This window comes from Pinus tabuliformis, chromosome J (assembly GCF_031772625.1).
Source record: "Pinus tabuliformis cultivar Carrire ecotype Pingquan chromosome J, CPIR1, whole genome shotgun sequence".
Classification (NCBI taxonomy): domain Eukaryota; kingdom Viridiplantae; phylum Streptophyta; class Pinopsida; order Pinales; family Pinaceae; genus Pinus; species Pinus tabuliformis.
In genome coordinates, this window is record NC_142295.1 from 1,343,209,415 (window position 1) to 1,343,231,247 (window position 21,833).

General features: G+C 38.8%; 1 protein-coding gene across 1 annotated transcript; it reads right to left on the bottom strand.

Annotated features, from left to right (window-relative positions):
- Positions 1 to 3,107: 3,107 nt before the first annotated feature.
- LOC149232342 (ABC transporter C family member 3-like) lies at positions 3,108 to 6,983 on the bottom strand. The gene is made up of 11 exons (XM_089381889.1): positions 6,645 to 6,983; positions 6,368 to 6,454; positions 6,089 to 6,222; positions 5,524 to 6,016; positions 5,256 to 5,420; positions 4,684 to 4,978; positions 4,355 to 4,569; positions 3,957 to 4,262; positions 3,749 to 3,812; positions 3,302 to 3,541; positions 3,108 to 3,199 (listed from the first exon to the last, which is right to left on the bottom strand). Exons 1-11 carry the CDS (start codon positions 6,873 to 6,875, stop codon positions 3,108 to 3,110), a joined length of 2,322 nt encoding a protein of 773 aa, XP_089238015.1. The 5' UTR covers positions 6,876 to 6,983.
- Between the last annotated feature and the right edge of the window lie 14,850 nt (positions 6,984 to 21,833).

A 21,833-nucleotide genomic window follows, 5' to 3' on the forward strand; every position in this document is an offset into this window, starting at 1 on the left:
AGTTGATCCAACTCTTACCCATTTAATTTGGAATGGGCTTGATACTATTCAATATCAAGTAACACAAGGTGACTGTGAATACATTTCTAAACTCATACCTAAAAGGGATTATTCCCTAGTTATTGCAGATATTCCCCATGGTTTCAATATCCCAAACATTGACTATGATAGTGACCCTTATACTTATCAAGCTCTTAGTAAAGTGGTTGCAAGATTTGTAGAAGTCACATCATCACCATTATGGAGATTTGTGACATTCCATTCAAACACACAATTGGAAATGTTATTGTCAAGCTTCAAGGGGAAAACAAACTCAAGGATGCAACTTACATGGTAAGACGTTGAAAATGTATGTTTGATTAATGTTAAAAAATCATTTATGTACATGTTAATTGAATTTTTACTATTTCATGTTACAGGCAAAAGTCAAATCTTCTTAACCGTGAAGATCCACCAATTATAAATGATTGTGAGTTCATCCATATTGATAGTTGGACAAAAGATGATAGCTATATGTCTATGCTTTTTAATCAGATAGATGGAAAGAGCCATAGCCAAGCACTGGTTTATGATGTTGTTGTGAAAAAACTACTAGCATTTGCACCAGATGTTGCAAAGGAAACGCCGTAAGGCATAAATTGAAGAACACAAATACAACAAAAGAATACTTTGATAAAGAATAAAAATATATTGAACGCTCAAATCAATGCCCCATTAACTGGAACCACTTAGTAGACATATCTATCAACATTAGGATTATACACAATGATCAAGAAATTTCCCATATACAAACAACACCTTCCACAACAACCTTTTGTCACATCCACATTTTAAAAAATGCCTTGGAACGTGATTGGAATCTCCCATATTGCCTTTTTCATTATGCAAATAAATCTTCCACGGACAAAAATTTACAGCTAATTTGTTATAATCGGGATTATGTTTTATTTATTTCCTTTACAATCTATCACTTTTAAATTTTAAACATGGTTCTCTGGTTTTAGGTCGCAAATTATGTGATAAAAATGTGCTCATCATTTTCATTATACCTTTATTTTTTTCCATTTTGTAAGTATTTAACACTAGCAAGCAATTGAATTTGCAACAAAAACGATCAAGAATAGCGGTTTTGTGAAAATTATTTATTATTTTTATTAGATTATTTTACAGAAAGTATGGCCAACAATTAGGTTACAGAAAGTATTCCCAACAATTATCTTCTCTCTCATAAAGTGAAATTTAATGCAATCATCATCTCCATCAAATGAATTGTCCGAAGGTGGAATTTGGGCCTAGTTGCCAATTTTAACACTTTTGATCTTTCAATGGTCTTAAGTTCCAAATTTCACTCCACTAGAACCTGAACCCTTAGTAATGATGAGAAAGTTTTAAATGGGGGAGAAAGCATAGTATGAATTCTATAGAAAGTTTGGAATGATCCCTCATTACATTTTAATTGGCATGGAAAGAACATTAAACTAAGGAGATAACTCCCTAAAATTTCATAAAAAGGAAATAACCTCCCTGTACTTTCATGGAATTGTTTTCAAAGTTTCAATTTTAATTTGAGAGCCACTCTTATAATCAATCACGTGCATTCTAAACTTTTCATTTAAACAAGACACAACTTTTCATTTAAACGAGACAATTTATACTTTGCATTTAAAGAAGACACTTTATTGTTTTCAAAGTTTCATTTTTAATTTGAGAGCCACTCTTATAATCAATCACGTGCATTCTAAACTTTTCATTTAAACGAGACACAACTTTTCATTTAAACAAGACAATTTATACTTTTCATTTAAAAAAGACACTTTATACTTTTGTCAGTGAGTGTTGAACTTTGGCTGGAGCTAATCATCCATATATTGGGTATTTAATGCTCTCAGAGCAGCCCGCAACTTAGCCCGATAACACGGGAGCGGGCAAATATAATTTAATGCCGAATTTGCCCGCTCCCGTATTATCGCGTTAAATCGCGTGCTGCTCTGAGGACATTAAATACCCAATATATGGCTGGTTAGCTCTTTCCTTGAACTTTTATCAGAGTGAATGTGTTGAACTTTTATCATAGTGAATTTAAAACATTTAATGGAGTATGAAACTTTTTAAAAGAACATATTTAATTTTTGTGCCAAAAAAAATGTGTGCAAGTTCCTCCCATAGCTAAAGTGAAGTTTTAACTCTGATAAAAATGAAAATTTACCTCAACTAGGTGAATTAGAAGATTTTTTGAAGTTGATGTAGAATATCTTTTTTGACATTGAAAATTAAAAAAATAATTAAATAAAAAATAAATTGCTTTTCAAGAACAAAAAGCCTATGTCTATTTTGTACATCTCTCATTTTTTCTTATATTTTTTTCCCTCTTTTGGGCATATTTGATGGTTAGATAGTAGAATTCTCAAATTCTTACTCATTGAAATATTAGGTAACTTTAAAAGTTTATAACTGCAAAATATTATGAATAAAATTGAGTTGGTTCATTGCATGAAGGAAAAAAACACATTAACAATTAGCCATCACTTATTATTAAGACCTATAAATAACAAGACCTATGAACCTTGACAAGTATAACATAGCTTGTTTGGTAGAAATGAGAATAAAATGTTGATGTGAATTGGCATAGTATTACTACATATAGAGGTCAGAACTAAAATAGAAACAGAAAAATGCAGATGTGAAACTCAAAATAATAGAATCAAAGTAGGAAAAAAAAAGACAAATTAGTTAGAGGCACCTTACATCCAACTGCACTGCCTGTACAAATCCAAGTTGTCTGGAGTTCTCCAATATTACCTTGATTACCTTGTTGAAGTGATAAAAGTTACACAGGAAAAAGGGTAAACTCCATTTGTATATAACAAGTGAAAAATCATAACTGTCAATGTCAGTCAAAGTCACTGATAAGAGTTATTGAACTCTTCTTAAGTACCTAAATATAGAATATTATCATAAAATAATGAGCTTACATGGTAGCTCATAGTCTACTATATTGTATCTCTATATTATACATTTATCCAGCTTGAGTTTTAGGGAAATGAAGATTTTTCTCCATTCTATTGTAAACCCAATATGACCAATGTCCAAAGCTCTAGTTAAGATATCTATTCGATGGAGTACTCTGAAACAAGTTTTGCAAATGCAGAAATTTTTTTGCTGAGTAGTTTGGATGGAGTGTCATACTCAGCAATTTGTCCTGATTCAAAACAAATACAAAGTAAGTAAAAAATGAAATGTGTCCAAAAAAATAGTAACTGTAACAAAACACTAGAAAATAAACAACTTATAAATGTTATACCATCCTTTGATAGGAGAACCATATTACTCTCAATAACGGATGAAATCCGATGTGCTATAGTAATGACTGTGCAAGTAGAAAATTGGTGGCGAATTATTTGCTGAATAAACCCATTAGTTGCAGTGTCAACTGAGGCAGTTGCCTCGTCAAGGAACAGTATCCGACTTTGTTTTAGTAGTGCCCGTCCCAAACAGACAAGTTGGCATTGACCCACACTCCAGTTTCCTCCATTCTCAGACACTGTACAAGAGATCATTCCATTAAATTCGATTCTCAATTTTCATTCTAAAAAAAAGGGGTCCTAGAGACCAGGTAGGTCTCAAGGACACCAAAAAATAAACAAAACATGAGCACTAAGATGGAAAGCAAATAACAGAAATAGCTACTGTAAAAGGTTTTATTTTCCTCCTTTAGGAATTCCATTGAATGTGATAAAGACACACAGACCTGAGGAATCAAGTTTCTTTTCTTTTGCTTGTACAATCTCATCAAGTTGGCACTTGTCCAAAGCCTGAAAGCACAAGCAAAATCGAAGTAGATTCATAAACAATAAACTTACAGCAAGATCCTCAGGGAAATATCTATATTCTTCAAGGCAAGAATAATTGGCGCTAAAATTGATACTAATGCTTATAGAATATGAAGCAGAACTAACCTCCCAAATCTCATCATCTAAGCAATCTTCGAGAGGATCCAAATTATTTGTTATAGTGCCTTCAAACATTGTTGGTTCTTGTGGAATAATGCTTAATTTGGATCTTAGGTCATGGAGGCCTATGGATGAGATGTCAACTCCATCAAAGACAATTCTGCCCATTGTTGGTTCCACAATGCGAAAAATGGATTGAATAAGAGTAGATTTGCCACTTCCTGTCTGCCCCACAACTCCCACCTTCGTGCCTCCAGAGAAAGTGCATGTAAGGCCTTTCAAGACAATCGAAAGATGTGGTCCATACCACACCTGATTGTATGGATCAAATTTATAGATGAACTGACATGCAAATTACTAGCATTGAATGCGTGAAAAAGAGTCTATTTGTATTGAGTTCTGACCTGCAAATCAGTTAGATCTATCGTTCCTCTAGATAGCCAGTTGGAGTTTGGTCTACAATTCTCTATAATCACTGGTGACTCACTGGGAATTCGTGAATACTGCATTATTCTCTCCGCTGAGATCATGTTGGTCTCCACATAACAAATGCACCATATTACCCAGGCTTGTACCATGTTTAGACTTAGACTATATGTTACTGCCAACCCTGCAGTGCCTATTAAGGTGCCATTTCATTTACTTTCATATTTCATTATAAAGAATATGTCTAGTCTGCTGAGATCAGTTTAGGAAAAATAATTGTAAGCCAAGATAGTGCTTCTGTACCTACTTGGGTTAATTACATCTTGAGGCAAGCGAATGAGGAACACCAAAAAGAATGCAAACACAAGATTTGATAGAAAATCCATCCGAATGCCAAGCCACTCATTGGCTCCAACATTGTGGAGATTAGGTCTCTTATATATATCAATCAACTCGAGATCTCTTTCCATGAATCGAAATTCCTGGTCAAAACTTCTAATGGTGGCTGCTCCAGAGATTGATTCTCCAAAATGTTGTACGATTGGAGCTCTACAAACTGATGCCAGCCGAGCCAGTTCCCTAGCTGATGTTATGTAGTATTGCTGCATGCAAGGAAGGTTAGAGGAGTTACAAGAATTCTCTTATTACTATAAAAACCCAAAAGCATGGAAACAAAGAAATACAGATAAACTGTTGTCATGATAGAATCCTGATGCAACTTAATCTATTTGATAACATCCTTTTCAATCAGATTATTGGATCAACCTACAGCAAACCTTGAAGTAGAAATCAAACTCTCTTATTGCCAATTTATGTTCCTCTGAGAAAATTAAAATTTGCAAGTTCGTATTTATTATTATTGAGAAATACAGAGAATACCTGATACCATATACAACTTGCATCCACTGGTATAAACACAATGAAGACCTGCCAAGCAATATGAGACATGACTGCAATGATCCCCAGAAGTTGTATAAATGCAAAAGCCAATTCTCCTAGTTGAGAAGGAATCAATGTGTCCACTGCACTCTGATCAGTTGATGCCTGCTAAGAAATAGAGAGCTTGTTACTGACCCACTAGAATCAAATGATTTCCTTCTCTCTCAGGAAAGGTATTAGCCTATTAAAACAATAAATGTCAACTGACTCGATTCAATATTTGCCCAGATGGAGTTGCATCAAAGAAGGACATTGGTGCACGAAATATACACCTGTGTAGAGTGCTGAAAAGCTGATTAGCAGTTTTAAGTCCAACCAATGAAAGAAGCATAGACCTCACAAGAACACACAGGGAGATGCTTAATCTCAAAGCAACATAAACCAAAATGAAAAGGGACTTTCTCATAGGGGAACTCTCATTTTCTTTTGTAGAGGCTTCCGATGTCATCCAGAGGTTACTACATATTTGAAGTAGCTGACTTATTTGGGCCAGTAGTATTATAGGTATCAAAGTACCATTGTATGCAGCAGTAATGTAAGACCAGTATACCGACATGCTTACCCTGCCTCTCTCTCTTTCTTCTTCTTGTACAAGCTGTGAATTTTTATTGTCTTTATCCAATTTTTCTTTGTGGTTTTCTGGTTCAACCTCTTCCTCTACATCTATTGAGTTTTGAACACCGCACTGCTCCAGTGTGTCACTGGCAGTAACATTTTTCACTGCAGCTGTATTTCCAAGACATGAGCTTTCAACAAATCTCTCTGATGTGTACACTTCAGATTTCTCCATAGCAGAAATAGTTTTCAAAGCTTTCTGATGTGCACCAACTAATTCCACAAAATCTGTGCTTGATTGTAAGATGTCATCATATCTGCCAACCTGAGTAATTTCACCATCTCGCATTACCTGTGAAGAATATCATTTACATCAACAAAATATGGATCACTTATCTCCTCCTCTCAATAAATGATCAATAAACCCACTGTCCCTTTACCAATCATATTGAAAATTTTAATATCACTAGAACAAGATGAAAGAAATTCAAACCTACCAGAATGATGTCAGCAGAGGGTAAAAACTCCACTTGATGAGTTACATAGACTACAGTCTTTGAACCCAGAATACCAAGTATGCATTCCTATAACAAGCAAGTCCAATTTCTTAGATGTTTATGGACATGAATTTGCAGTGGCACAACCAGCAATGTATATTATCTAGACTGAACAATGAATTGCAGAGTGCTACTGTAGAGCTTCATCATTTCATCAAAACATTAAAACTAATTAGTTCAACAAACCTACAGTATGTAAAGGATAAGAGAAACATACTAGGAAAATATGTTTTCCGGTATGTGCATCCACAGCACTAAAAGGGTCATCAAAAATATAAATGTCTACATCTTGATATAAAGCATGGGCAATCTGTATTCTTTGTTTTTGTCCACCACTCAAATTTAACCCTCTTTCTCCAATGTCTGTCTCGTCCCCATAAGGAAAAAGTTCAAGATCTTTCTTCAATGCACAAGCATCAAGTACACTATTGTATCTAATAGTATCCATCTGCTTTCCAAAGAGAATAGCGTCTTTAATTTTCCCACTTTGTATCCAAGGAGATTGAGGGACATATGCTTTGGTACCACTTAAGCTAACAGAGCCTGATATTTTTGGTATTTCACCTAATATGCAGGATAAAAGGCTTGATTTTCCTGAACCAACAGTTCCTCATACTGCAACCCTCATGCCTCTCTCTAGTTGGACATCTAAACCTCTTATAGTTGGACTAGAGGAATCAGGATTCCAAGAAAATATCCCTCCTTGGATTTGGATCGCAAAGTCTGTTGACTCCTTTGATACCTTTTCTACCCCATCGTGTTGCAGCTCTTCCTCCTGCAGAAAGGCCACAATGCGATCTATTGACACTTTAGTTTGAGCAATCTGAGGGATTAAGCCAGGAAGCATGCCCATAGCTCCCTGAAGTGTCCCATAGGTTGCGAGTGCAGAAAGAATTCTCCCTGCTGTCAAAGGCACTCCTATAAGCATACACGTACCAAAAGTTGCAACAATGATAAATATTGGTCCAACAGAGGAAACAGATGTTGTGATAGCTGATGCGTAAACATATTTTTGTAGCCAACTATATTCTGCTTGCCTCAAAATTTCTAGTTTCCGAAGAAATCTTGTCTTCCAAGCCTGCAATTTTAAGATCCTCATAATTTTTAATGTCTTTGATGTGGCCTTCATCCTTTTGTCTTTTTCTTCCATTATTCTCTCCTGAAATTTTTCTTGCAATTTTGCAAGTGGGAAATTTGGCAACATAACTGCAAATGAGGCTGCCAACCCTGAAAATGCTGCCAAGCCCAACGTCTAATATAGAATAATGAAGGCCAGAATAAATTGAAGAGGGAAAATCCAAATACTATGCATATAGTAACAAAAACATGAAACATTCTGAACATCTACACTCATGTAGTTGATAATCTCTCCGCTTGTATGATTCTGTCTTGACTGATTGGAAAGCAACAAGCCCTTCCTGTATATAATAGCTGTCAATGCTACTCTAACCCGTAAAGTTAATTGATGTTGTTTGAAAAACCCTTGTCGCAGTGACAAAGACTCTAATACCTTTGCCACAAAAAAAGCACAAACTAGCACATAGCCTTGACTTTCAAACTATTTCTTTCCACCTAGAAACTGAACAAAGGCATTTATAAAACATGTACCTACATATGATGCACAAGTCTCCAGTGCTGCTAAGAATGCAGTCAAAAGTACTTACTTCCGAAAAGATAGGAGTAAGGCTTTTGCTAATAAGCCTGTATCACCTTTGGCCTCTAGCTGAGCTCTGAATTTAGGGTATAATTGGCCTGTCCTGTCCGCCTCTGCAACTTGGGGTACATCATCAATATGCAAAGGGCTCTTATAACCAACAGCAAGCAAAGGACTCATCCAAGAAAATGACAGCCGACTGAGAAGGTTGGTTGTTGCATAAGTAGAGACTGCCTTAATGTTTCCACATTTTTGGGGATTGTCTTTCAAGAGAGGTTCTAGAATGGTCTGTGAGGAGGACTCTACACCACTTCTGGCACATTCGCAGGCGTCTTCAACAACACCCAACATGAATCTGAAGAAAAATTTCGAAAACGGCAATGGATTTCTCAACGGATTTTCTTCCTCTGGGGTGGATTCGCCCTTGACTCCTGCAGATTCAATCACGAAAACCATTTGGACGCAACAGTCGTCATAAAACGATTCATCTCTGACCTTATTTGATTCGAATCTCATTTCTACATTCAGGAAAGCCATGGATGAAATTTCCGCAGAGGTTCGATGGAGTCCGTTTTAGAGGTCTGTCACGACAGCACGGGAAGCAAGAGCGGAGAAGACGAAAAGGGTACCCAGGCAAATCAAATCGTGAACAGTTGCAACCACTCAACTACCTTCCCTTCCCTGGATCGAACGATTAACAATCCTCTAATTGTCTAACACATAATCTAACGGCACACATGGATGACAAATAGATTTTAGGAAAGTTCATTTCAGAGGGAAACACCTTACGGCGTAAATATAAGAAGATAAAGAAGCAAAATGAGAGATAATTAACATTTATCAAAAACCACAGTCATTGATTAACTATATTATAGACTTATGTTCAAATGAAGGAGATTGGGTTCTAGATTTATTTTCTAGCTCAGGTAAGTTTTATTATATAGAATTGAATTTCAATATCTTATTTCTTAACTTATATGTCATTATACTAATTTACTTCATTATTTCTTTTGTGCATGATAATTAGGTACAACACTAGCATGTTGCCTACAAAAAGGAAGAAATTGCATTGCCATTTTAAAAATATCCAGTACAGTGCAAATTTATTCAGCAAAGAATTAATGCTCTTCAATTTCTTCCAGATGCAATGCAAAAAATTGGGTTGAAGAAAGGAGATTTTAGTGAATCACATGTGGCAAAAAAGGCAAAGGAACCTCAAACACCATTACATGGAATGATACATTGGGAGATTGGTAGACATCAAGGATCCATTAGAAGAGGAAACTGAGCAAAATGAAGCAGAAAATATTGTGGAAGAAGATAATGATGAAACTCTAGAGGATGAAGAGTTTGGATTATGTGATATTGTTGATTAAATTTAAGTTATGCTTGGAAATCAATCGCCTTTTTTGTAACTATTAATTAGTTATACTTGTAATGCTTTGACTTTGACATTTTATGAGAAGAATAAGCATTCAATTAATGTTGTTATGTGTTAAATATTTGTATTATGTGATTTTCGCTTTAATTTTTACGTAAATCATTATTTTTCGACATAAAATTCATAAAAAAACTATTATTTAACCATTTCTTGTTAAATTTAATCATTTTTGACTATCTGACACATGTGCATATAACTACACTAATCAACTAACATCTATCATGAATGTAATCATAACATCAAAAGACGTTTATAGACCTAATGCATATAGTAATCCTTAACTTACATACCTGCATGCCAACATACAATACGTGTATGACAATCTTCTCTTACCCTAAAGTCTAATGTTGCAACCTCATTATGATGATCTGCATCTCCTATTCTATCTCAGCCAACACATTAGCATCATAACATACCAATATCACCCTGATGACCTAAATTGAATACCATGACTTCACAAGGCATGTTTTACCTACTATTCAAGCATAACTATAACCAAGACCATAATGCATGATAACTGCATATAGACATATAACACATGAGTACTAAACCATATTCACATCATTATAACTAGAGTCCAGTCACCAATGCATGACCATATCAACTTCCCAAACCATGATCTCATGCATGACAACAACCATTACTCCATTGTACACATTTCTACATGCAACCATCAACATGCATAAGCAATGCCTAATCAACTACACATACGCATGAACGCATGTAGTCGAGCATAAGCGATCAATTCTTGTAACCAACCTATAAGACTGATACATGTAATCAAACATAATAAAATGCAACCTAACATACAAGGATGTGATCAAGTGACATATACCAACATGTAACCAGTCATACACTCATGACGATGCATTCCACAAAATCAACATCAAGCTCCTCATGATAACCTTACTACAACCATGATCAACATGATGCAATACAACAAGCACATGAAATGCAAGTGTAAGAGACACACATGCAACTGACATGCATGCATGACCAAACACCTTCATCCAAGGAGCGCAACCACGCTCTAATACCACTCTGTATTACCCTCCTCCCACATCCACCCAAGTAACCATGCCAACCGGGGTAAACATGAGATGAGAGGCTACTATGATGAGATCCGACCTCCTAGGTAACCTTAAGGAAGTGGAATCGACGAAAACATCACACATAATCATCTAACATCAGCAATAGAACCCTTAGGAGACATGTTAGCCACTCAGACAACCTGTCCTTGGGTCCCACTATTGTTCTGGATCGCTTAGGTCATAGTCTCTCTCATGTTATGGGCAAGGGAGAGACCAACAACCCAAAGTTTCTCTCATAGGCTTGCCTGCCAGCAACCAAAGACCAAAATTGTCAGTTCAGGTCCAGAGACGTCGAGATTTAAGCCACTTTTTCAGGCTCAAATCCCAGACCACTGCCCAGAATGGAGTGCTATATTGAAATCGATAAAAGTATAGGGAAACAATGATGAAAAAACAATAAGATGAACAATTCCATAACCAGACCCTTACTAGCCATGATAAGCATTTCGTCAAACATATCATCAACATGTAACATATAGGTGTAAACAACATAATTAAGTGTACGGATCTCATACTTATCTGAGAATCACTATGAACCATCATTCCATCATGTTATGAAACCAGCTCACAAAAAGATAGAAAAGATAGATCAACGCCTTAGAATTCAGCCTCTTCGAGGGGTCAACCTCCTTTACATTACATAAATGAACAATTCTTGGATGATACAAATGACAAAACCTCCTTTCTATATATAGGAGTCTAAGGAGTCACAATATAACCCAACCGACCTAACAATAATAATATAAAGCCACAAAAATAACAATAGAGGGATTCTATGGGGCACAGTAATAACAATATGGGGACAATAGGGGCACAACAATATTAATAAGGGATACAACTACAGTAGTAATGGGGTAATCACTAGTATTATAGGGACTGATGAGCCCCAAAAATGGATAATTATATGGGCTCATTCAACCTCCTAATTTGACTTAATCCACCATTCTCATTAGTTTATTGCATGCTTTTGATTATATTTATGCTAATAGAGTGAATTGGGTTAGTCATTATGCCAACAAGTCTAATGTGTGCTTTGTGTAGCCTTTTTGGTCAATTTGGAGACAAAATTGAAGGTTTTAATGAGCACTTGGCAGCCAAATTCGTGGGAGAACAAGGGAGAGGATTTGTAGGAAGGTGTCCCCTTCATTTATGGGCCCTTACCTCGAATTCTCCTCCATCAGCTCGGAGTTCAAAGGCCACCAAATCAATTATCACAAGGGCAGCCAAGCAAGTCAAGTAGGACCGCTGTTAACTGCAAGTTTTGAGCAGCCGAGTCCCTAAAGTTTAGGAGGACTGTTGGGGTCCTCAATTTGTATAAATAAGAGGGCTTAGGGCCTCATTTTAGTTAGTCACTTTATAGTCATTTTAGTTAGTCATTTTGTATTCATTTTGTAGTCATTTTGTAGTTCGATTTTTAGGCAGTAGATTAGCTTTGCTTTCAGCACATTTTCAAGTTCTCCTTGTGGACAGTTTTTGGAATGTAGCATTTATTTTGATCAATAAAGATGAATCCAGCTTTGCACCAGCTCTAAATCTCTCTTAGGAGGCTGTAGCTCTTGGGGTTGGGCCCATCTCAAGTGCCCAGTACCTCCTTCGTTTACTTTCATGTGTCTTTGCTGCATTCTTAGAATAAAATCTGTTATTTAGATTTAAACCTTGTTCTATTATTTAGGTTGTTTTTGATGAGTAAAATAGCTTTTCATGCTCAGATTTAGTTGATAGGTTTTTAACAGAAAAAGCTTCAAGAAAAGGGCCAACAACCATCTGTGGTTTCACCTCTCCCTTAGTGGGATCAGGAGCTGTGACTAGGATGACTTTGCTGCCCACAAAAACACTAATTTTGCTTTGCCATGCAATCACTAGTGTTTGATCTTCATGGGTAGAAGTTGGTTACAAGTTCAGACTTTCGTTTTCTTAGTTGCATGATTTAAAATACATGGTTTCATTGCAGGTCACACTTCTGTTCATTCTCTTTACTGACAGCTAGCAAATTAGGTCGACGAAACTAGGTCTTTGAATTTACAAGTCTTTGTTGGTTCAGATTGGAAAAACGACTTGCAGAGCACCTATACCACTCCTTCATCTGCTTATTCTCCATCAGCACCATCCACTCCACCCTCTACTTAGAATCCTTACCTCACGTTTGCCACATTTGCTCACATAACCCTAGTTTTTGTACATCATTGTTTAAGCCTTCTTTGAGCCAACTTAGCTATCTACACCTTCTCACCACTCCATCCACCAGTCCCTGGGCCACTTCAGACCCTTATCCTACCTCCATATCCATTCATGCATCTTCCCTCACTCACCCATCCTCCCAAATCCAATTTTAAAACATCTTGTAGAAATTTCTGAACATCCTGTAGAAATTCCTGAAACATCCTGTAGAACCCCTGCAGACTTCCTGTAGAAGCTCACGAATGAGGTTTCTTGATAGCCAAACTCTGTGAAACTCTCTGGAAGGGTGTTAGGGACCCCTTAGGCCCTCTTTGAACCTTCCCGACCTCTTCCAAGCATTTCCTCTCGCCAATCCACCTTTGCACAGTCACAAACAGTTAAAAGCACATGCATGATAATTATAATAACTTATTCAAAAATACAAAAAGATGTTTTCTTCAGGTAGAGGTAGTCTAGACACATGTATTTTACCTTCATAGAATTAATGGCATCCCTTCCAGTAGTTTGCATTCTCTCCTTTGCATCAGTAGGACTCGCTGGTAGAATTAGGGTTTGCTAGGGTTTGCGTTACTTTTTGGCTTTCAGTTTCTTTCCGCAAGTAGATTAGCTTCCTTTGAGTTAGCTTTCATCCATCAGTTAAAAAGCTTCTTCTAAGAGCTCATAGAAGTTGGCTTAAGCCCCTAGCGGACTTGTTCCAGCTGACCAAGTGACAGCTGCGACAAGAGCTAGTACTTGTGCATACAGCACCGTCGCTTCCAAGTTTGTTACGAACTACCGGGTTGATAAAAGTAAAGAAGGGAGTCCCAGGAGTTGCAGCATTATTGCTACAATACTGGAGCCCACCATCTTTTGGCACCGTTGCCAGGGAAGAGTCAGAGTATTGGTGATTGCTGCTTTTCTTCTATTTTCCACTACAACCTTCTGCTAAGTAGTTTATTTCATTTCATTTCTGCAAAAGTAGATTAGCATTTCTCGCTTTCATAGATTAGCATTTCAATTCCGCAATTTCATTTCTGCAAGCGTAGATTAGCATTTCAATTCCGCAAGCGTAGCCTAGCATTTCATTCCTGCAATTTCATTTGAGCAAAATAGATTAGTCCTTTCCTACTTTCATTTCAATTCCGCATTTTCATTTCAGCAAGATAGTTAGTTGCAGTTCAATCTATTTTAGTTTTTGCAGGTACAAGCAGAAAAAAAAGCAAAAATCAACCAAAAAGAGTTCCTTTCTTGTCTTGTAGGAGTAGAGATAAGTTAGAAAAATGTTCGCACAACACCCCCACTGCTTCACACAGCCAACCTTCTCTCTTCTTCGATGGCTGTGATTAAAGAACCCTTAGGTGGACAACAAGACATATTTGAAGAACCTCAAGGGAAGAAGAAGAAGAAAACATTCCTCTGGAGCAAATGGCTACAAATAGAAATGTTGGGAGCAGTACCTTATCCAAAAATGAATTTGAAAATTAGATGGAAGATTTCAAGAGTGATATGATGCAGTTTCTTGCCATGCAACTGGATACCTTGCGGATCCAAAGGAAGCAAGAGGAAGCCAAGAGGGCTTTGGCCATCTTTTGTCCCAGGTGCACTAGAAAGCATCCTAGGGACGAATGTCCAATGCACTCCCTAGAAGTGTGTTTCGTCTGTGAAGAATACCATCCTACGAATCAGTGCCCTTCCTTGCCTGGAATCAAAGCTGCATATCAGAGGGCAAAAGGAGCCACTGAATCACTCTATTATATGAACCAAAGGAGGCCACATGGACCTAGATCTTACCAGCAGGAACTGCAAGGGACATCCGAGACCTATTATGACCCCTATCAAGCCACTTTCATACCTTCTTGGGGTCCCCCTGCTCATCCTTCCTGGTTCACACCTCCTCCTTGTTCCTTCTCAGATCCATATTATGCCCAACCAGTTGCTCATTTGTTTCATTCTTATGCTCAGCCACAACCTCAGTGGAATGCACCTCATCAGGGGTGAAGGCCCCAATACAACACTCCTCCCGCTTCTTTTCCTCCACCACTTGCTCATCCACAACCATTGCCTCCTACTCCACCAAGGCAACCCCAAATGCCTGCCCAACCACAACCCCATCCACATCCATCTCAAATATACACCCCCACTCAGCTAACCATACCACCATTTCCAAACTTGTCCATTAGAGTAGCTCAAAAAAATTGCAATGCTGAGACACAACATGTCCAAATGACTCCTCTTGAGCTCAATGATCTTCACCATAGCTCAGGAAGAGTGTTGCAAAGCAGGGATTACATTGACAACATTGAAGGACCAAAGGCAAAAGAAGATTCAAAAGAGGAAATCAAAGCACCATGGGCTGCACTTGATGAAGAGAAAACATCAGAAGCAGAAATCAAGAAAGCTCCCTCATGGCTACCATCAACCCCTCCATGTAGTCAAGAGAAAAGTTAGCAAAAAGCGGAAGATCTGAAGGTCATGATAGAAGAAGATATGGAGAATGATCCAGATCAGCAAAAGGACCAAGGATATCAAAGCTATATTGAGACATGGTTCCAGACAGTCACTAAGTTGCAGCAGTACTCTCTTCCTCAGCTATGTTTGATCCCTTCAAAGTCAAATCATTTGGTCTCTAAGATCTGGATAGCTGTCAAAGCATGCATTTCAAGCTGCCACATCATTTTATTTCTAATCTCGATGTGCACATGGCTCCATTGGAAGTATTCTTATACTTGAAAAGAATTTTGTTTTTTTTCAAGTAGGGTAGGGTAGAAAAAAGAGAAAAAAGAAAAAGAAAAAAATGAAAAAAAGATGAAAATAAAAATCTAAGGTGAAAACCTCCTCGGAGGCGCCTTAGATTGGCTCATTGATTGAAAACCTCCATGAGGCGGTCAATGGGTTGGAAAGAAGAGAAAATAGAAAGGGAATAAGATCCCTGGGTGAAAACCTCCCTTGGAGGCACCCAGGGCAGGCAATTAGGGTGAAAACCTCCATGAGGGGCCCTACTTGTTCTTCAAAAAAAAGAGAAAAAGAAAAGAAAAATAAAGCTAATTTCCATTGAATAATTGCAGGTTGCTAGAAGGACATTGCAGGTCAGGGGGATCGCTCAAAACAAAGACAAAGGAAGTTCTGTGTTTTCTACAGGAAGCCTACAAACGAGCCAAAATTGATCTCTGAAGAGGACCTGAAGGCTGAGAACCTGTCGATGAGCCCTGCAAGCATCCATGTTTCCATCCCTCACCCTTCTCCATCAATTTTTCCATCTCATTGTGCTTCTTTCCTCAAAACTGTGTGTTCTACAGGAAGTTCCTGTAGAAATTACAGGATTTCTACAGGAAGCTAGAAATGGATTTGAAAAAGGTCTTTTGGCAAACATGAGAGCTTCCTCAAGGGGTCAGAAGTCCTCCTGCAATCTTCAAACTCCCCCTCCATCATCTCCATGCCTGCATCACAACCCAAGCTCAGTTTTTCTTACCATGCAAAAACTTGCAGAATGCTTTGAAGAAAAAATACATAGAACAGAATTTGTTTTTGCCCTAACTTGAAAACCATGCATCCATTTGAAAAACCGTTTTACAGGGAATTGTATAGGGATGATGGCAACATGCCCGAGCATTTTCAGCCCATTCCAATGCACGGTTTCCAAGAAATCTGCCTCCATCACCGTCAGCCATTTTTGCATTTTCTCCATATCTGTGCATCCATTTCAAAACCTGTTTCATGGGGAGATGCATATGGGTGATAGTAACCTACCCAAGCAGTTTCAGCTGATTCCGATGCACGGTTTTCGAGAAATTGATATCTGAAATCTTCAGCCATTTTCTATTTTTCTCGAAATTTGTGCATCCATTGATCGCGATTTTGCTATGGGATGTACATCATGATGATAGGAACATGCTCAGCAAGTTTCAGATCGATCCGATCTATCGTTCGGGAGCAATGGCGAAAACAAGTTTTGGTCCTGTGAAAATTCAGTGGCAGCAGCTTGAGGGTGCAGATTTGAACGTGAAGCCAGCTCCTACAGCATGCATCTGGCCAGAGGACACCTGCACAAGGAAAATAGCCATGAATCAGCAACCAAGCCATCATGCAACCATAGAAACAAATGCATGCAGCAAATGAGAGACCTCAGCACTTCACAACAACCACGCACGACTTCCAGGTACGTGACTAAACTCGTTCCTCTGATTGCATGAATGTAATTTGAAAACTGTGTAAACAATGAGATGGTTGTGGTTAAACGAATCAGTGGCCAGCCAACTGGCCACCCTCATCTAGTTCAACAACGCTCGGTGGGTGGATACGACACATGTGCTTAACCATCTCAGGAGGAAATCTGGAAACAAGCAGTGGTGACCGTTTAAACTTCAGCGTGATTGATGGACATGATTACAGGCAAAGAACAAATAGTTAAACACTGCAGTGGGGACCAACAGTCTGCATGGGGCCAACGTGTAGTTGGCCAGCTCACCCTCCATCAACGAAAATCTTCATAAACAGCCAATCGAACTCTCACAGCTATTGTTTCTAGTTTATCATCGTCCTTGCAGCTGCAACAAGCTCCATAGCAGCAAACCAAGCTTTCTTGGCCATTTTATTTTAAAAAACCTCCTGCTTATCAGCGTTCTATAGGAAGAAGTTCTCCAGGAAGTACGACACAGCTTTCAAAAGCAGAGAAAATGGATTTTTCTTCGACAAATTTGGAGTCCCGAGAAAGGTAGGATCGAAAACACTCTTCCATGTATGATATACTCCAAAAAGGTGGTGAATTGAGCTGTTTTGAATTGGAGGGTTAGAGACAAGTCTTCCTGTGGGTCAAAATAGCAGTTTACTTGTGGTTGCATGAAATTTCTTCGTTGGTTCTGCATCAATATTCTCCTCCATAGTTCCTGTTAAAACATTTTTTCTCTTGTAGAAAAGATAAATCACTGTCAGGGCTAACCTGTGTGAAAAAATGTGAATTTTACATGGTTATATGTATGCTGGGGGGTGGAAATTGAGCTCTGCACTCTGTCTAAGGAAACCAAAGCCTTCATTCTGTACACGGACAGTCGAGTTTCTTAAAACTAGGGAACTGGTCCAAAGTTAAAACATAAACACCTGAGGGATGTTGTCTTCAAGTTCGAAGAAGGAAACCATAAAACAACAAGCCCTTTCTGATCAGTGCACAAGCCAAAACAGAGCGTGAGGAAGCAAGATATTGAGGCAGAGAAGAAAACTAAGGGTAAGGAAGCTCAGGGAAAGAAAACATAGGGCAAACCATCACAGGGGAAGCCACAGGAGAAGCAAGAGGAAAAGCAAGAAAGAAAAGAAGGAAGAAACAGAGAGGGAAAAAAACAAGTTTAATCCATGGAAATTGTTGTAGGTCGCAAGAACACAATGCGGAAAGGGGACCTCCCAACACAAGCAGAAGGGTCCCTACCAAGTTCCCAGGCATCCTCACATCCATCCCCTCCACGAACACTCATTTTTTCAGGGTTCGGACACAATCTGGTCATGGTTCAACCTTCTACAGGAAGATATAGGACTTTCTACAGGAAGTTCTGTATTTCTACTAGAAACATCCTGTAGAGCCTTTGGGCAGGCCAGAATCGATTACGGAGAGGGATTTGAAGCTTGAAGTCTATTGAGGAAGCATGCAACCACTCTTTTCTTCCATCCTCCACTTGTTTCATCTCCTCTCACCACCATTGCCACCATCTGGTTGAATATACCTGCACCATCATACCAGAACCTTGTTTTCTCAGATAGAAATTTGTTTTTTAAGTGACAAATAAAGCATGTAGAGGCCCGCACACCTTACCTGTCATTCGTGAATGCAACTTTGTTTGTTTCATCATGCACCCCAAAAGGAGAAATGACTACAGGAATCCTGTAGCAGCTGATCCGGTTGGAGCACATACCATGGAGACACCAGCAGCTCACATCAAACGAAGCCAGTGCATGCAGCATTCACCACTAGAGAGTCGGGTCTCAAGGTCTTGGAACCAGCATCAGCCAATGGAAGAAGAGCACCAGCACCTAGCAACCAACTCTCAGGCCCTGTTAGAGTACATGGATCGGCAGGCTCAGGCCATAGCACACTTCGAGGATATGGAGTGACTATTGGGGGACAATTGTGTTCATGCTTGCACCTGTAGGTGGAACACATTGTCCCATAGCCTCAAAATCAGGGAATACCACACTCCAACTAGAATGAGGGAGGCCTTGGCATGAGTGCCTCCCTACAAAAAGTCTATGCAGAATCTCTAGGCCAGCCGGATAGACCTCAAGTTAAGTTACCCTTTTCTTTTGGGATTGTTAGAAGGAGGCACAGAAGAAGAAGAGTATAAGTAGTGGGAAGAGGAAACCACAACAAAATTGAAGAAGAAGACACCCCCAGCCATGCAAGCCAAATCAGGGAAAACTGTTTCTACAGGAAGACAGAAAACTGCTTCTACAGGACTTTCTACAGGAAGTCTGGGGAAAGGGCAGCAGAAGGAGAAATTGGCTGAGATTTTAGCTAGGGAGGCAGCAGTTGTGCTGGCCACCCTAAGCACATCCCCCAAGCAGAAGGAGAAGTGAAAGAGGGAGCCTTCCATGTATTTTAAGGCGGGAAGGAGCACACAGATCAAAGTGGGCAAACCCAAACCACAGACAAAGGAGAAACTTGTCATTAAGGACACAAAAGCTAAACAAAAGGAGGAGCCTCCTTCAAGGATGTCCATCACCTATGAATGAGGAAGCCAAAAACCTTCACTTGGAGAGAGAGAATTCAGATAATGGACTCAAAGACAGTTCTATAGGATGCTGAGACAGTTCTACAGGAAGTTGAGAATTCTCTAGGAAAAGGAGCAGACAGTGGGAAGAAGCAGAGAGAAAAGCATGATTTTATGACCGAAAAGAGGACATCACTTCAGAAGCTTAGCATGACAGGGAGGCCACCAGGGCCATCAAAGATGAGGAGATAGATTGGTTGCTCAGAGGATGAGCAACACTTTCAGTAGGGGGTGATGATGAGCCCCAAAAATGGATAATTATATGGGCTCATTCAACCTCCTAATTTGACTTAATCCACCATTCTCATTAGTTTATTGCATGTTTTTGATTATATTTATGCTAATAGAGTGAATTGGGTTAGTCATTATGCCAACAAGTCTAATGTGTGCTTTGTGTAGCCTTTTTGGTCAATTTGGAGACAAAATTGAAGGTTTTAATGAGCACTTGGCACCCAAATTCGTGGGAGAACAAGGGAGACGATTTGTAGGAAGGTTTCCCCTTCATTTATGGGCCCTTATCTCGAATTCTCCTCCATCAGTTCGAAGTTCAAAGGCCACCAAATCAATTATCACAAGGGCAGCCAAGCAAGTCAAGTAGGACTGCTGTTAACTGCAAGTTTTGGGCAGCCGAGTCCCTAAAGTTTAGGAGGACTGTTGGGGTCCTCAATTTGTATAAATAAGAGGGCTTAGGGCCTCATTTCAGTTAGTCACTTTATAGTCATTTTAGTTAGTCATTTTGTATTCATTTTGTAGTCATTTTGTAGTTCGATTTTTAGGCAGTAGATTAGCTTTGCTTTTAGCACATTTTCAAGTTCTCCTTGTGGACAGTTTTTGGAATGTAGCATTTATTTTGATCAATAAAGATCAATCCAGCTTTGCACCAGCTCTAAATCTCTCTTGGGAGGTTGTAGCTCTTGGGGTTGGGCCCATCTCAAGTGCCCAGTACCTCCTTTGTTTACTTTCATGTGTCATTGCTGCATTCTTAGAATAAAATCTGTTATTTAGATTTAAACCTTGTTCTATTATTTAGGTTGTTTTTGATGAGTAAAATAGCTTTTCATGCTCAGATTTAGTTGATAGGTTGTTAACAGAAAAAGCTTCAAGAAAAGGTCCAACAACCATCTGTGGTTTCACCTCTCCCTCAGTGGGATCAGGAGCTGTGACTAGGATGACTTTGCTGCCCACAAAAACACTGATTTTGCTTTGCCATGCAATCACTAGTGTTTGATCTTCATGGGTAGAAGTTGGTTACAAGTTCAGAATTTCGTTTTCTTAGTTGCATGAGTTAAAATACATGGTTTCATTGCAGGTCACACTTCTGTTCATTCTCTTTACTGACAACTAGCAAATTAGGTCAACGAAACTAGGTCTTTGAATTTACAAGTCTTTGTTGGTTCAGATTGGAAAAACGACTTGTAGAGCACCTGTACCACTCCTTCATCTGCTTATTCTCCATCAGCACCATCCACTCCACCCTCTACTTAGAATCCTTACCTCACGTTTGCCACATTTGCTCACATAACCCTAGTTTTTGTACATCATTGTTTAAGCCTTCTTTGAGCCAACTTAGCTATCTACACCTTCTCACCACTCCATCCACCAGTCCCTGGGCCACTTCAGACCCCTATCCTACCTCCATATCCATTCATGCATCTTCCCTCACTCACCCATCCTCCAAAATCCAATTTTAAAACATCCTGTAGAAATTTCTGAACATCCTGTAGAAATTCCTGAAACATCCTGTAGAACCCCTGCAGACTTCCTGTAGAAGCTCACGAATGAGGTTTCTTGATAGCAAAAATCTGTGAAACTCTCTAGAAGGGTGTTAGGGACCCCTTAGGCCCTCTCTGAACCTTCCCGACCTCTTCCAAGCATTTCCTCTTACCAATCCACCTCTGCACAGTCACAAACAGTTAAAAGCACATGCATGATAATTCTAATAACTTATTCAAAAATACAAAAAGATGTTTTCTTCAGGTAGAGGTAGTCTAGACACATGTATTTTACCTTCATAGAATTAATGGCATCCCTTCCAGTAGTTTTCATTCTCTCCTTTGCATCAGTAGGACTAGCTGGTAGAATTAGGGTTTGCTAGGGTTTACGTTACTTTTTGGCTTTCAGTTTCTTTCTGCAAGTAGATTAGCTTCCTTTGAGTTAGCTTTCATCCATCAGTTAAAAAGCTTCTTCTAAGAGCTCATAGAAGTTGGCTTAAGCCCCTAGTGGACTTGTGCCAGCTGACCAAGTGACATCTGCGGCAAGAGCTAGTAATTGTGCATACAACACCGTCGCTTCCAAGTTTGTTACGAACTAC

Bases quoted from the DNA above. Each gene is read 5' to 3' on its own strand.
- LOC149232342 (XM_089381889.1), bottom strand. From the start codon at position 6,875: ATGGATACTATTAGATACAATAGTGTACTTGATGCTTGTGCATTGAAG. The intron at 3,542-3,748 runs GTCTGTGTGTCT...TCTCTTGTACAG, and splicing joins AAAGAAACTTGATTCCTCAG to TGTCTGAGAATGGAGGAAAC. The intron at 3,200-3,301 runs GTATAACATTTA...GTTTTGAATCAG, and splicing joins GGTTCTCCTATCAAAGGATG to GACAAATTGCTGAGTATGAC.